Source organism: Rhinoderma darwinii, chromosome 2 (assembly GCF_050947455.1).
Source record: "Rhinoderma darwinii isolate aRhiDar2 chromosome 2, aRhiDar2.hap1, whole genome shotgun sequence".
Classification (NCBI taxonomy): domain Eukaryota; kingdom Metazoa; phylum Chordata; class Amphibia; order Anura; family Rhinodermatidae; genus Rhinoderma; species Rhinoderma darwinii.
This window is the reverse complement of record NC_134688.1, coordinates 27659772-27675421: the sequence shown is the minus strand read 5'-3', so window position 1 is coordinate 27675421 and position 15650 is coordinate 27659772. Positions and strand designations below refer to the sequence as shown.

The 15650-nt window shown below is 43.0% G+C and overlaps 1 protein-coding gene across 3 annotated transcripts in view; it reads left to right on the top strand.

Annotated features, from left to right (window-relative positions):
* FAM76B (family with sequence similarity 76 member B) overlaps positions 1–15650 on the top strand; it is a 21326-nt gene extending 5676 nt beyond the window's left edge. The window contains exons 5-10 of one of the 3 annotated variants that reach the window (XM_075851505.1): positions 12–196; positions 3175–3222; positions 4607–4684; positions 6383–6461; positions 12259–12360; positions 14706–15650. In XM_075851505.1, coding sequence (XP_075707620.1) covers positions 12–196; positions 3175–3222; positions 4607–4684; positions 6383–6461; positions 12259–12360; positions 14706–14795 — 582 coding nt within the window. In that variant the 3' untranslated portion in view covers positions 14796–15650. Of the gene's footprint in view, positions 1–11; positions 197–3174; positions 3223–4606; positions 4685–6310; positions 6462–12258; positions 12361–14705 lie in introns of all 3 variants that reach the window. The other 2 variants (XM_075851503.1, XM_075851504.1) reach the window with 2 other exon arrangements.

Genomic DNA, 15650 nt, shown 5'->3' with positions numbered 1-15650 from the left:
TCTATGTGCAGGTTGATGGGAAGCTGCTGTGTTGGCTCTGCACTCTCTCCTACAAGAGGGTTCTCCAAAAGACTAAGGAGCAGCGGAAAAGTTTGGGCTCCACCCACTCTAATTCTTCATCTTCCTCTCTTACTGAGAAAGACCAGCATCATTCTAAACACAATCACCACCACCGGCATGGCGGCAGCCACCACAAGTAAGTGTCGCTTCTCTTCACAATGGGTTATAGATCTTTCTTCAGGGGTGGTCTTCTCAAAGAGGTATTCTTTCGGAGAGGTTTCTCTATATTATAGGGTTGTCACGATACCAGAATTTGGGCTTCGATGCGGATACTGTAGGTAGTACTGCGATTCTCGATACCAAAACGATTATTTGCCAAGAATAATAAAACAAAAAGGTTCTTCCGTTTTCTGACATGAGGCACGAGGTGTGATGACTTTTGAACCTCCATGTGCCTCACATTAATAGTAATTAACCCCATCATGTTCCTCAGTCATAATAGACCACATTGGGTTAATGTGTGAGGTACATGATGGGATTAATTACTAATAATGTGAGGCACATGGAGGTGCTAAATTCATAATACCTCGTGCGTCACGTTGAGTGAAAGAAAGAAAGACGTTTTTATTTTATAACCTCCTAAATGACGCTATGAATTTGTTATTACGGTCTCGACTATAGCAAATGTGTATATTTTATGTATCTACTTATTTTAATGTTTGTTGTTTTTTAGATTCCTTTTTTTTTTTTTTTTTTTTTTTTTTAAACTTTAATGTACTGGCATATATCTATATACTGATAGTACACAGGCAGTTGTTAGGGCATACCTCAGTGTGCCCTAACAGGAAATATGGGCAGAGAACCTTTCACCTCCCCAATCATGTGCAGCTGAGTGCAGAATGTTATAGTAAAGGCTTCACAAACCTGTCTCACGTAAAATTATTTTTCTAACTCCCTCCGTTATTTACATATCGGTACTGTTCTATTTGGCGCCCGATATGTAAATAAGCCCCTGAACAGTCAATGGAGCGTTTTGAACGAACTAAAAGGCAAGGCGGCGTGATGTCTTTGCTCTGACACTGTCCAATCAGCTGCGGACAGTGTCAGGGCGGCTTTCACTGTGGTCCCTCCCACGAGAACACACACAGACTTGGTGGTTGTGCTGCAGATAGCGCGGGCGCGCACGGCCGTTCGCGCGCACATCGATGGATGTAAGTAGATCTTCTCGTTCCGTGGCGGTGTGAGTGGTGACGTCGATGTGCGAGTGAATGGCCGTGTGTGCATGCGTGAGGGCGCGCTATCTGCAGCACAAACACCAAGTCTGTGTGTGTTCTCATGGGAGGGACCACAGTGAAAGCCGCCCTGACACTGTCCACAGCTGATTGGACAGTGTCAGAGCGAAGACATCACACCCCCTTGCCTTTTAGTTAGTTTGAAACGCTCCATTGACTGGTCAGGGGCTTATTTACATATCGGGCGCCAAATATAACGGCACCGATATGTAAATAACGGAGGGAGTTAGAAAAATAATTTTACGTGAGACAGGGTTTGTGAAGCCTTTACTATTACATTCTGCACTCTGTACATGTTTGGGGAGGTGAAAGGTTCTCTTTAATGGACCCTGGGCTGTCTGCCCGTATATGGTACGTTGCGATCCAAAGGGCATCCCTACCCCCCTTTCTTATTTTCCTCTTGAATGCTGCGATTCAGCTTTGATCGCAGCATTCAAGGGGATAGCGGCAGAGATGAGGGTTCTCTGATCTCCGCCATTAGAGCGGGGCTGCGGCTGTGTAAGGCTATGTTCACACGGTAAACAAAAAATGTCTGTAATATACGGAGCTGTTTTCAAGGGAAAACGGCCTCTGATTTTCACCCGTTTTTTTTATGGCCGTTTTTGGAGCTGTTTTTCTATTGAGACAATGAAAAACGACTCCAGAAGTGACATGCACTTCTTTACGTGGTGTTTTTGTTTTTTTTTACGTGCTGTTTTTACCAAGAACTAAAGTTTTATTTTTTCTTTTTTTTTGTTTTTTTGTTTTTTTGTTCCCCCCCCCCCCCCCCCATTGAATCCAATGGGCAGATGTTTGGAGGCGTTCAGCCCCTGTACTTTCAGCTGTTTTTTGGGGCCAAAAAACGGCTAAAAATAAACCCTGTGAACATACCCCAATACAGCCATTTCCCTGCTCCTGACAATAGTAGCGTGCGATCGCCATGAGGTGGTGTGGCCAGTGCTGCACTAATAAGCGGCGGCGCAGGCACTGAAGATGGAGAACATGGGGGTGTTTTGTAGTGCGCCTGCCATGTTCTGTCTTCAGTGCCGGCAGTCAATAGTGCAGCTCTTGTTGCATATCATGCTGACCGCGTGCGCACACTTGTTAGGATTCAGGAGCGGGCCAACGCCTGTATTACACAGCTGCAGCCCCGCTCTAACATTCATGTGTTACTATACTTAGCTGTGCGACTGCACAGCTTAGTATCGAAATACATGAATTAATGGTATTGAACCGTTTGAGGGTGTGCGGTATCGAAATTTCGATGCATCATGCAACCCTTCTATATTATATGATTAACTTGGTTGTAGGACTGACCTGATAATCTGCAGCGGTTTAGAAGATTTCTGCTTCTAGACCGCAGGCTGCTTTACTGCGGCCCATGGTCCATTGGCAGACTGCAGAATGTAGTAGTCTGCTGATGGGTTTTTGGAGTTAAAGTTGATAGTGAACACTTCCTTTATTAAACTTTCTGGGGTCAAACATTGCAGTAGATCCGTGGTCTCCTGCCTGTGGCTCCTACAACTCTGCATACCCTAACAACACCTGAAGGGCATACCGGGGGCTGTAGCTTTGCAACAGTTATAGAGCCACGGGTTGGCAACCATTCCTGTAAAATGTTGAAAATCTGTGTTGAAATCATTGCTACCTCGGTGAAAGTGGCTTTGTTGCCCATAAAGTATTTACAACTCCCAGTACAACTTTATTTTCTAAACCACACTAGTAACGTGTCTTGCTATCACTGCCGCTTTTTCCTCTGGACCACTGTATTCCGGACTTTCAGTACTGTATTTCTTGGTTGTTGACCGATTTTAAGTTTATTAACAACATTTATATAAAACTATCTGCATAATTTTTTGTTTTATTTTTCACTTTCAAAATCTGTATTTTGTTTCCTTTTTAGAATAAGTAGTTTAAGCCCCGAAGGAGACCAGGGAATCTGGAAGCAAAGGTACGTGCCTTGTTACAATACTGACCCTCCACTTGAGATGCATTAGGGTATGTGCACACACACTAATTACGTCCGTAATTGATGGACGTATTTCGGCCGCAAGTAGTGGACCGAACACAGTGCAGGGAGCCGGGCTCCTAGCATCATAGTTATGTACGATGCTAGGAGTCCCTGCCTCGCTGCAGGACAACTGTCCCGTACTGTAATCATGTTTTCAGTACAGGACAGTAGTTCCACGGAGAGGCAGGGACTCCTAGCATCGTACATAAGTATGATGCTAGGAGCCCGGCTCCCTGCACTGTGTTCGGTCCGGGACTTGCGGCCGAAATACGTCCGTCAATTACGGACGTAATTAGTGTGTGTGCACATACCCTTACTTCCGCTTTGTTGCTGTGTAGTTCTATTTTTTTATGTTCTCCAGAACCCTTTCTGCTTTTAGGGGTTGTTTCCATTGGACGACAACTCCTGTCCAAATCACCAAGTATTAAGGCCCCTTCACATCACACTTGTCCCCTACATTTATCGTCTGGAGGGTTCCATTAGCCCGACTGAGACCAAAAGAGTTTTTTTTTTTTAAGGAGGGTATATTGTAAAAGACTATTCCATCCTGAGGGATCCCACAAAAAAAGTATACTGTGTAGCGCTCTGCCCGCTTTGGGGGGGGGGGGGGGAGGAATCCCACTGTGTGCCTATACAGTGGGATACATTGCAGCCTACTGCTGGAGGTATATGTCGGGAGTCCTCCAGATGTAAACCTACGACAGAAGGCATAAACATGTGTGGGCCTTACATGTTGGTTCATTCATTTTAATGGGAGCCATACGATACTACATTTCCCTTGCTGCAATATTTGCGACTGCCCCTCCGACCATATGATCTGCTGACCAGGGGTTTCATTAGCCAGGTCAGAGCGATCAGCACTTTTTCCGCTTAATTTGAGAAGTTTTGTCCTGTTGACCGCGTTCCTGTCCTCATTCTATGCTGCCTGGGTTTACTGCACTATTTGGTCAAACGACACAAAAAAATAAGAAAAAAGCATAAAAAAATGACCCTAAACTCCTAGTTGGATTACAGGGGACTCCTAGCGCCTCCTCCCGCCCCCCTCAGTTGTGACGAACAGGCTGCCAACAGTTACTGCTAGTACTGCTGATGGGGGGGGGGGGGGGGTGAAGCACTCTCCTTATGAACAGCTTTGTGTCAGCTGTATTCTTCTCTAGCTGCTATTAGCCATATTTAAAATAAAGATTTGTGCCATTTTGGCTAATACTGAGTGTCCTGTGCCCTTCAACAGAGTAGCATAGTATGATGACAGATCTGCTTTGTCTGTAAATGTCTGATATACCTCATGTAGGTCGGTTGGTTATATGTGCTCTTCTTATTGCAGTCATAAATCTACAGCAATTCAGAATGAAACTCCAAAGAAAAAGCCCAAATTGGAATCCAAGCCATCTAATGGAGACAGGTATGTGTATTAAGTTAGGCTTTTTTTGTTTCATGATTCCTCTTGTACTTTCATTGTATAGTTTTCAGTTTTTGCATCTATATTCATAGCCCGATGGGTGTACCCCCACCCAGTAAACCTCCTAGTCTTCCAAGGGGGCAATTTGCACTTCTTAGTATTTAGGCAGGTTGAAAGAGCCCCCTTATGAGCAGTCATCGGCCAATAAGAACTGAGCGCACTTGTGTGCTGTCATTTGCATGGGGAATCTTTCTGTCGCTGATCTTTGCTGTTTACAGGGGTAATAGTCATTTCAAGTATCCTATTTACCCTCTGATGCCAAGATATGAATATTTGTAATTCCCTTTATATTTTGCCCTGTTCTCCATATATTCCTACCAACTGGCTGTTCTTTATTTGTATTGGTTATGGCCACCTCTGTGGTCCTGCTTTAGTGGCTGCACTTGCAGCTGTGTTCATTTCTATTATCCAAGCCAAGGTTTTAGGAGTGTGAATTGTTGGAGCATGCGCATTATCTCCCGGCCCGGCCAGCTCATAGTGCATGATGCTAAATAGGACGGCTCCTCCACCTATGCAGTATTCCTACAGCTATGCAAAACAGCTGTGCTTTGCAAATCACTGTAGGGCCGAGTATAGCAGAACCTTTATCAGAACTGTCAGTGTTATTTGTTAGATATGTTAAACCGCAGCGCAAACGCTCTGCTCTCTGTACATAAATCAGCAGGACGCTCTGTTTCTTGGGAACCAATCTGCTGTAAGGAACCCAGCACTGTATTAGTGCTGTGTCCTATACTGCAGACAGGAGCCTAGGAGACCGAGCAGACTCTGTCTCATACTGCTGATTTATGAGCAGACTACAGTACGGACCCTACAGTGCTTTGCTTAGGAGATAGAGCAGGACACTGCAGGAACAGGGAAAATGTTTGAAGCTCCCAATTCTGCTAATACTGTATGACGACATCAGGAGCATGCGCGCAGCTAGCTCTGCTTTCCCATTGGCACGGATGGACTTTGTACCGCCCACAAATGTATATGTGCCGGGGAGCAGAGAAGCAGCAGTAGATAATGAAGAAATGGGGTAGGTGTATTTGTACAGGCATACACTAGGTTTAACTTGGATCATCTGTTATATCAGCGGAACAAAATTGGGAGATGGGAATAAACCTTTAATGGATACAGGTGCATCCACTACCAGCTAGACTAGTAATTACTATTTGTAAGGCCTCATGCACACGACCGTAGCCAAGTGCATTGCCGTGATTTTCACGTCGGCCAGCCACGGTGTGTCAGCCGCTAGCCCGTCCGGCTGGTCACATGGCCGCGGCCATTATTTTCAATGAGCCCAGATATAATAAGGCTTGCCCGTTCTTTCTGCGGACCGGGCTCAGGGGCCATGCAAGGACCGTGGAAACCAGTCGTGTGCATATCCCCATAGGAATGAATGGGGCCGCAATTCTCCCGTGGATTTTCAGGGGAATTGCGGCCGCAAAAGCACGTTCGTGTGCATGAGGCCTAAAACTTTTTATATATGTACTGTGAGATATATATTTTTTTTCCACCGCTTGTAAAATCTGCTCATTTTACAAAAATCATCTTTGGTTGATATTACAATAAATATTCAAATTCCAGCATGTATTATTTTAGTAGTTCAATCAATCAGTCAACGGACAGTGGTGGTACAGACAACTTTGTTCTTATCAGTCAATTGAAAGAGGAAGTAATGTCGCTGAAACGGATGTTGCAGCAGAGAGATCAGACAATCCTGGAAAAAGATAAGAAGGTAAGTGACCTGCCGCTCAAGAGGTCCAGCCGTCATATAGTTAAAGAACAACTGACAGGGAGACCAAGTGCACCCGCACCTCGCTACCCGCACCTCGCTACCCGCACCTCGCTACCCGCACAATCCAAGACAAATACTGCTAAGCAGAAGTTTTATGGCAAATTCAAGCTGCTTAACAATCGGTGCAGCCAAAGAATTTGGGGTACATTCAGCCGAACCATAGCTACACCGCAGCAAGACTGCATGTAAAGACATGAGGGTTTTACTGTAAAAGTGGTATTGCCCCACACCTCCATATCCGACACCTCTGCACAAATGTCATATATTTACATACTGTGTATCATGGTGCCTTAGTCGTCCCACTAATGTTCCTTAAAGGGGTTGTCTGAGATTTAATGACTTTGTGTTAACCCCTTCCCGCCATTTTACCTACAGTTACGTGATGGGAGATGGCCTTTTCCCGCATCTCCACGTAACTGTACGTGATGGAGATGAAGCTGGCTCAGGAGCTGAGCCAGCGACATCACTGCCGGGTGACAGCTGTATGTTACAGCTGGCACCCTGAGGTATCGGCCAGTACCGGAGCTAGCCTCCGATCCGACTGATTAACGCCTCACATGCTGCGTTCAATAGAGATCGCAGCATGTGAGGAGTTTATAGCCATCGGCACCCCAGCAACGTGATCGCTGGGTTGCCGGTGGCTGCAAAGGTGATCGGAGGGCTAATACTTACCTCCCGGTCCGCCAGTAACGGAATCCTATGCCCCGTCGTCGGCGGGGCCCAGGAGGCTTCCGGTACCATCGGCAAGATGGCGCCGGCTCAGAAGCTGAGCCGGCGTCATCAGCAGTGGGTGTCCGCTGTATGTTACAGCGGACACCCCGATCTATCGGCAGGAACTGGAGCTAGCTCCGATTCCTGGCATTAACCCCTTCAATGCAGCGATTCAATGCAATCGCTGCATCAAAGTGGTTTGTATGCAATCGGCAGCCTTGCCATGCGATGGCAAGGCTGGCAACTGCTACTATGGCAACAGGATGCCTAACAATGGCTTCCTATCTGCCATTACGTTAGCCGATTAGGCCCCGCCCGGAGGCGGAGCCTGATCGGCTTGCTGTCAGTGAACAACTGACCGTTCCAATACATTGCACTACATAGGTAGTGCAGTGTATTAGAACATCAAACAAACAGTTGGACCTTCAAGTCCCCTAGAGGTACTAAAGAAAAGTGTAAAAAAAGTAAAAATAAAAGTTGTTAAAAATACAATAAAAGTTTAAAATAATAACACAAAACACAATCGCCCTTTTTCCCTTATCAAGTCATTTATTATTGAAAAAAAATAATAAAACCATACATATTTGGTATCGCTGCGACCTTAACTATAAAAATATTATGTTATTTATTCCGCACAGTGAACGCCGTAAAAAAAAAACTAAAAAATACTGACATAATTGCTATTTTTTGGTCACTTTGTCTTCCAAAAATTGAAATAAAAAGTGATCAAAAAGTCGCATGTACCTAAAAATGGTACCTATAAAAACTATCTAACTCGTCTCGCTAAAAACAAGCCCTCATACAGCTCCGTCGACGAAAAATGTAAAACCGTTATGGCTCTCACAACTTGGCGACAGAAAAAATCCATTCTATTTACAAAAGTTATTTTATTGTGCAAAAAGTTGTAAAACATAAAAAGTTCTATAAATTTGGTATCACCGGAATCGGACTGACCCGCAGAATAAAGGTAACATGTAGTTTATAACGCATGGTGAACGCTGTATAAAAAGAATTTAAAAAATATGCCAGAATTTCTGTTTTTTGGTCACCTTGCCTCCCAAAATAAAAAAAAAGGATAACAAGTGATCAAAAAGTCGCATTTACCCTATAATGGTACCAATAAAAACTACAGCTCGTCACACAAAAAAAAAACAGCCCTCATACCACTACGTCTATGAAAAAATAAAATTAGTCAAGGCACCAATAAGCCAGGAAATAAAAATATGCAGTTGTGCCGGCCCGAGGGGAACGTTTCTTCTGTTTCAAGTGGCGAATTATCAAGGCCCCTAAAATGAGGGAACCAGGAAGGGGAGGGCCCAAACATATCTGCTGGAAGCGAGGGTGCCCGTATTATACCAGGACAACACTTCTCAGCAAAATTCCCCAAACTTCAAAGGTGCAGAGTGTGGGCCAAAAGGGGGATAAGTAAAGACCATGTATTAGTGCGACACCGGCCTGTGCAGAAAGGATTGTGTCACAGCGTAGCACACATCTATGGATTATTTTATTGTTTTTTTTTACCCCACTATACCACCTGACTATGCCGCTTATATACTCCGCCCGCCTTACATGTACCCCACATTATAAACGGAAACACCAGTAAGACTCCAAACAAAACTACTACAAGCAAAATCCACGCTCCAAAAGCCAAATGGCGCTACCTCCTTTCTGAACCCTACAGTGTGCCCAAACAGCAGTTTATGACCACATATGTGGTATTGCCGTACACAGGAGAAGTTGCTTTACAAGTGTTGGGTGCTCTTTTTCATTTATTTGTTGAGAATATGAAACATTTTCAGCTAAAACTACGTCTTATTGAAGAAAAGATTTTTTTTTTATTTTCACTGCCCAATTCTAATAAAATCTATGAAACACCTGTGGGGTCAAAATGCTCACTACACCCCTAGATGAATTCCTCAAGGGGTGTAGTTTTGTGAATCAAGTCACTTTTGGGGAGTTTCCACTGTACTGGTACCTTAGGAGCTTTACAAATGTGACATGGTGTCAAGAAACCAATCCAGCAAAATCTGTGCTCCAAAAGCCAAACGGCACTCCTTCTCTTCTGAGCCCTGCCGTGTGCCCACACAGCAGTTTATGACCACAAATGGGGTATTGCCGTACTCCAGAGAAGTTGCTTTACAAAGGTTGGGGTGCTTTTATTCCTTTATTTGTTGAGAAAATGAAAAATGTTGACCTAAAGCTACGTCTTATTGGAATAAAAGGATTTTTTTTATCTTCACTGCCCAATTCTAATAAAATCTATGAAACCCCTGTGGGTTCAAAATGCTCACTACACCCCTAGATGGATTCTTCAAGGGGTGTAGTTTCCTAAATGGAGTCACTTTTTTGGTGTTTTCACTGTTTTGGTCCCTTAGGGGCTTTGCAAATGCGACGTGGTCTCCGCAAACTATTCCTGCTAAATTTGGGCTCCAAAAGCCAAATGGCGCTCTTTCCCTTCTAAGCTCCGCTGTGTGTCCAAACAGCCGTTTATGACCAAACGCGGGGTATTGTTTTACTCGGGACAAATTGCTTTACAAAAGTAGTGGTGCATTTTCTCTTTTTAGTCCTTGTGGAAATTAGAAAAAATTAGCTAAACCTACATTTTCTTTGAAAGAATGTAGATTTTCATTTTCACGGCCTACTTCCAATAATTTCTGCAAAAAACCTGCGGCGTCAAAATGCTAACTATACCCCTAGATTTCCTCAAGGGGTATAGTTTCCAAAATGGGGTCACTTTTGGGGGATTTCCACTGTTTTGGTGCCGCAAGAGCCTTTCAAACCTGACATGGAGCCTAAAATATTTTCTAATAAAAAGGAGGCCCCAAAATCCTCTAGGTGTTCCTTTGCTTCTGAGGCCGGTGCTTCAGTCAATAAGTGCACTAGGGCCACATGTCGGATATTTCTAAAAACTGCAGTATCTGGGCAATAGATATTGAGTTGCGTTTCTCCGGTAAAACTTTCTGTGTTACAAAAAAAATAGATGAAATGAATTTCTGCAAAAAAAAAAAAAGAAATTTGAACATTTCACATCTACTTTGCCTTAATTCCTGTGAAACCTCTAAAGGGTTAAACTTTCTAAATGCTGTTTTGAATACTTTGAGGGGTGAAGTTTTTAAAATGGGGTGACTTTTTGGGGGTTTCTAATATATAAGGCCCTAAAATCCACTTCACAACTGAACTGGTCCCTGTAAAAATAGCCTTTTGAAATTTTCTTGAAAATGTGAGAAATTGCTGCTAAAGTTCAAAGCCTTGTAACATCCTAGAAAAATAAAAGGCTGTTCAAAAAACGATGCCAATCTAAAGTAGACATGTGGGTGATGTTAATTAGCAACAATTTTGTGTGGTATTACTATCGGTCTTACAAGCTGATACATATAAATTTAGAAAAATGCAAATTTTTCGCTAAATTTTGGTGTTTTTCACAATTAAATACTTCATGGATCGAGCAAATTTTGCCAGTAACATAAAGTCCAATGTGTCACGAGAAAACAATCTCAGAATCGCTTGGATAGGTAAAAGCATTTCGGAGTTATTACCACATAAAGTGAAACATGTCAGATTTGAAAAAATTGGCTGTGTCCTGAAGGCCAAAACAGGCTGTGTCTTGAAGGGGTTAATGCTTGTAATTTATAAATGTAAATACACTTGTAATATACTTACATTTTCCAAAGTGGCCCCGTTTCCAGATCCTGTCGTGGGGAACTTGACGGGTGACGTCACTCTCTGCTCTGGCCGCTTTGTTGTTCTTTAATTCTTTTCCGGGTATACGACACGTCGCTTGTGACGTGGTGTATATCGGCTTGTTCTGTTTCACAGCCCATAACGCGCATGTGCTGTCACTGCTGTTTTCCCGGTCCCTGCTGTTCTCGAGATAACAGCAGGGGGCGCGCATGCGCATTACAACAGAACAAGCCGATATACACCACGTCACAAGTAACGTGTTGTAGACCCGGAAAATAATTCAAGATCAACAAAGCGGCAGAGCCGAGAATGACGTCACCGTCAAGTTCCCCACGGCAGTATCTGGAAACGGGGCCACTTTGGAAAATGTAAGTATATTACAAGTGTATTTACATTTATAACTTACAAGCATTAACAGTCATTCAATCTCGGACAACCCCTTTATGCTGGCCACACACATTAGATGTCTGCCAAGCCCGCTGTTATAGATGCAACCAACCGAGCATCTGTGTGTGACGGTGTCCCGACTTTCACCTGATACCCGATGTCAGGGGAGAGAAGGGTTGGGTATGTTGAATTTCAGCATTCCCCATTTTTTTGTTTTAGATAAGCCGCTGCCAGAGAAGTCTGGCTGCGGCTTTCTCCTTGGGATCACATGCATGTCCGACCGATCCAACTGTGTATGGAGGAATAGCGGTCATCTGAAAGTAATCAAAAATGTATGGCCTTCCTTATGGAGTCAAAGGCTTTTATGGATAAATACAATGGGAACTGATCAGATTCTATGGAATTTATTTTGTCGGCTCTTGATGGACATTCTCATTATCCTTATGTGGAAGCAAAACTTTTCACTTGTGAAACCGCACCTTATATTACATCATTTCTTTTAGTTTGAGGAATATCGTTGAATTGTTTGTGTAATATCGTACTTCCCATTAGCAGGAAACCAACTTTGCACCAACGCTCATGTTTTCCAGTTAGGGGGTCATGTGTTCCACCATTACAAACAACCACCTATTTCAACTCCTGAAATGTGGCGTTCATTTCCATAGAAAGGTCTGGAAAGTGAAGCAGTCGTCCTTCTCAAGAGTCAATCCGTCATCACTGCTTTTCCAACCCAGCTTCTAAACCCTCCACCACCGCAATTTTTTTTTCCTATAATTTGGTCTATCTGGGCTACACCAATGTATTTATTCATGTCATCCACTGTGTTGACATTGTAGTATTATCCAGAACACCACATTATAAAGACACATCCCTGTTCAATGATGCACAGATGTCTTGAGTAGACTCGGCAAGATTTTTTTTAGTAGTGTGTGAACATTTTAAATTTTTCTTTCCTCAGCTTACAGAACTGAAAGCAGACTTCCAGTACCAAGAGAATAATTTGAGGACAAAGATGAATGGCATGGAAAAGGGTCACAAAGACTCAGTGGAGCAACTTCAGGTACGATCAGTCCCATTGTTTTACTTATAGAACAAACATATTACCTGCAATTCTATGTTGGATTACAATAATTTAGTGGTGATTTTCTGTAACGGACGAGTATGTGAATAGAAGCTGATTGTGTTCCGCTTCTATGAAGCTCTGATCCTCCGGTCGTATACCAACTTACAGCTGGTCCAATGAGGATAATCCCCTTTCCAAAGGTAGACAGTTGATGACGCTTTATCAGGCTGTTGCCACCTACACATTTCTGCAGGACAAACGTATTCTGCAGCACCTATTGAAATCGGAACCATATAATGTTTGGTCGCACAAAACTTTCCAGAGCGTGAGCATCTCGCTGGTGGCTTTCCACTCTGGCTAATAAATGGTTAACATGTGAGGGAGGCACCAATCTAACATCCATTCTCTAACACATATAGACATGGGTTGTCCTGAATGGTTGCACTTAACCCCTTGATGCATTGATAAGCGATAAAGGGACGTATGGAGGGCGCTCATGGGCTGAGCGTGCTCCATACTCAGCGGGTGTCAGCTGTGTATTACAGCTGACACTTGGGACTAATGGCCAGGAACAGCCACCGCGCTTTTTCTGGTTATTTAACCCCTCAAATGCTGCGGTCTATTGCAACTGCAGCATCTGAGGCATTGAAAAGGGGGGGCAGCCCCCTCTGACATCTCATTGGGGCCACCCCTCGTGATTAGATCGCAGGGTGCCGATGGTTGTCATGGCAGCCAATGATGGCCCGCAGGACTGCCTTCACACTGCGTCTGCTAACAGAAGCCTGTAAAAATGACAGTATACTGCAATACATTAGTATTGCAGTGTATTGTACCAGCGGTCCAATGATCGCTGGTTCAGGTCTCCTTAAAAAAAAGTTTAGTAGTGAGAAAACATTTTCCTTTTTTTTTCCCTCTAAAGTAACGTGAAAAATTAAAATGAAAAACATTGGCATTTATTTCAGTTACTCATATAGCACCAACATATTACGCAGCGGTGTACAGAGGTCCTCTTTTACGGTATCCATTGGGGCTCACAATCTAAATTCCCTATTGGTATGTTTTCGAGGTATGGGAGAAAACCGAAGTACCCGGAGGAAACCCACACAAACACAGGGAGAGCATACAAACTCCATGCAGATGTCCTTGGTTGGATTTGAACCCAGGACCCCAGCGCTGCAAGGCAACAGTGCTAACCACTGAGCCACCGTATGGTATCATTGCGTCCGCAAAACTCCGAACTATTACAATATACCTAACTAGAACGGTGAACGCCGTAAAGAAATGAAGACGTGAAAAATCTTTTTTTGGTCACCTAAGCTCTGAAAAATGTTCTACTAAAAAGTGATCAAAAAGTTGTATGTCCTAGAAAATGGTACCAATAAAAAAAATACAGCTCGTCCCGCAAAAAACAAGCTCTCGCACCGCTCAACCTATGAAAAAATAAAAAGTTACGGCTCTCGAATGTGGTAAAACAATACGATTTTTTTTTTTTTTTTAAACATAGTTTTTCCCTTTTGTAAAATATATATATAACTGTATTCTGTGGCTCAATACGATTACAGCGATAACAAATTTAAGTTGACGTTTTAACCGTGCGGTACAATGGAGGAATCCATCTTTTTCCAATTTCAGCCCACAAAGAATTTTCTTTGTTTCCCAGTACATTATATGGTACTTTAAATAGTGCCAATAGAAACTACAACTCCTCCCGCAAAAAAATAATTCTTCACACCGCTCTATTGACGGAAAAATAAAAACGCTATGGCTCTTGGAATGCAGGTCGTGAAAAACGAAAATGAAAAATAAAAAAATGGCTTAGTCCGTAAGGGGGTAAAGCTGCCCACAGACACTTACATTTTACTGATTTAAAATACCAGCAGCCAATTTTACCACTAGGCCATATAATCTGTGTGCACCTGTATATGGGACATATTGACCCTATTAGGCGCTTGAGACAAGTGCTTATGGATCAGACCTATCTATAGAATGGAGCTGCTGAGATTTCAGGGAATAATCAGAGGTTCGTGGTATGGAAGCTGAGGCTGAAGGTGGCGTTCTTTTTGTTCTTTGAAGGTCTAGAAGTTGCAGTAAAACTCCTGTTAACCATATAATGGGGAATTTCACAAGACAGAGGAATTCACAAACTGGTTTTCTTTGCTCACCGTTCTGGACCCGTATGTGCCATCTGCTCCTACAAGGCCTGAGGACTGGCAAGGGTCTTTGCCGGTGTATAGACAGCCATGCTGCAAGAACAATGGACTGTTATACACTTAATAAACCAGACTCGGCCGTCTTTCTCTCTGTGTTTTAACTTGGTTTTATTTCTTGTTTCATCTGTTTAGGGCAAAAACAGAGAATTACTGAAGCAGGTCGCAGCTTTATCGAAGGGTAAAAAATTCGACAAAAGTGGCAGCATCCTGACCTCTCCTTGAAAATCCGTGTAGCTTGGTGGACAGCGTTTTTATTTTTAATTTTATTTTTTTTCTCTGTGATCTATATATATATTCTGTGAAGCCCTTAAAAATGATCCAGTAACAAGGGAATTCTTTTAATCTGTTTTATAGTTATTGACCGGACTTATTAATCACTTTTAAAAGACACAAAAAAAAACAAAACTTCAACTGGCTTGAAGACTCCTGCTCGTTTCTGCAAGGACGATAACACACATCACCACAATAACTGCATACGGCAATAAAACGTAAGAGAAACTCTGTATCAGCGGCCGCTCTTCTACTACATTTGTGGTGGGCGCTTTACGTCTGCTCTGACAAATACAGAACCTCCGTATTTGTGTTTTGTGAATCAGATTTTTTTGTTTTGTCTCACAGTATTATGGCAGGATTATTGCTGGTGCTCAGACCTCCCTACTGTTGGCAAGATGAACATTTTTGCCGTACCAGTTTTGTGTATAAAATGCGTTTCCACTTAAATGAAGAAAAAAAAAAATCACCATTTTAATGTCATTGATCTGTCCTTTTTATCAAGTTGTATCTGTTTCAGGATAAGCTGGAGGGCAACTACTAATGTCGACATTTCCAGCTTCCACCGGGCTAGGGCCAGGTTTATCAGACACTTGACTATCCGCCTAGTTGGCTAGCGATATGGCGGCAGATAATTTATTACTGCATTACATCGGGAAAGACGAACAACCAGTCCTGCGAGAGCTTCAATTATGGTTGTCACCCAGCTTTCCCAGAAACAGGCCGTCTATGGAATAAATTGTTAAAAAACACTTGACTGAAGAGGGTCATTCAAGGACTTGTATTTATTAAATGTCTACCTTTTAA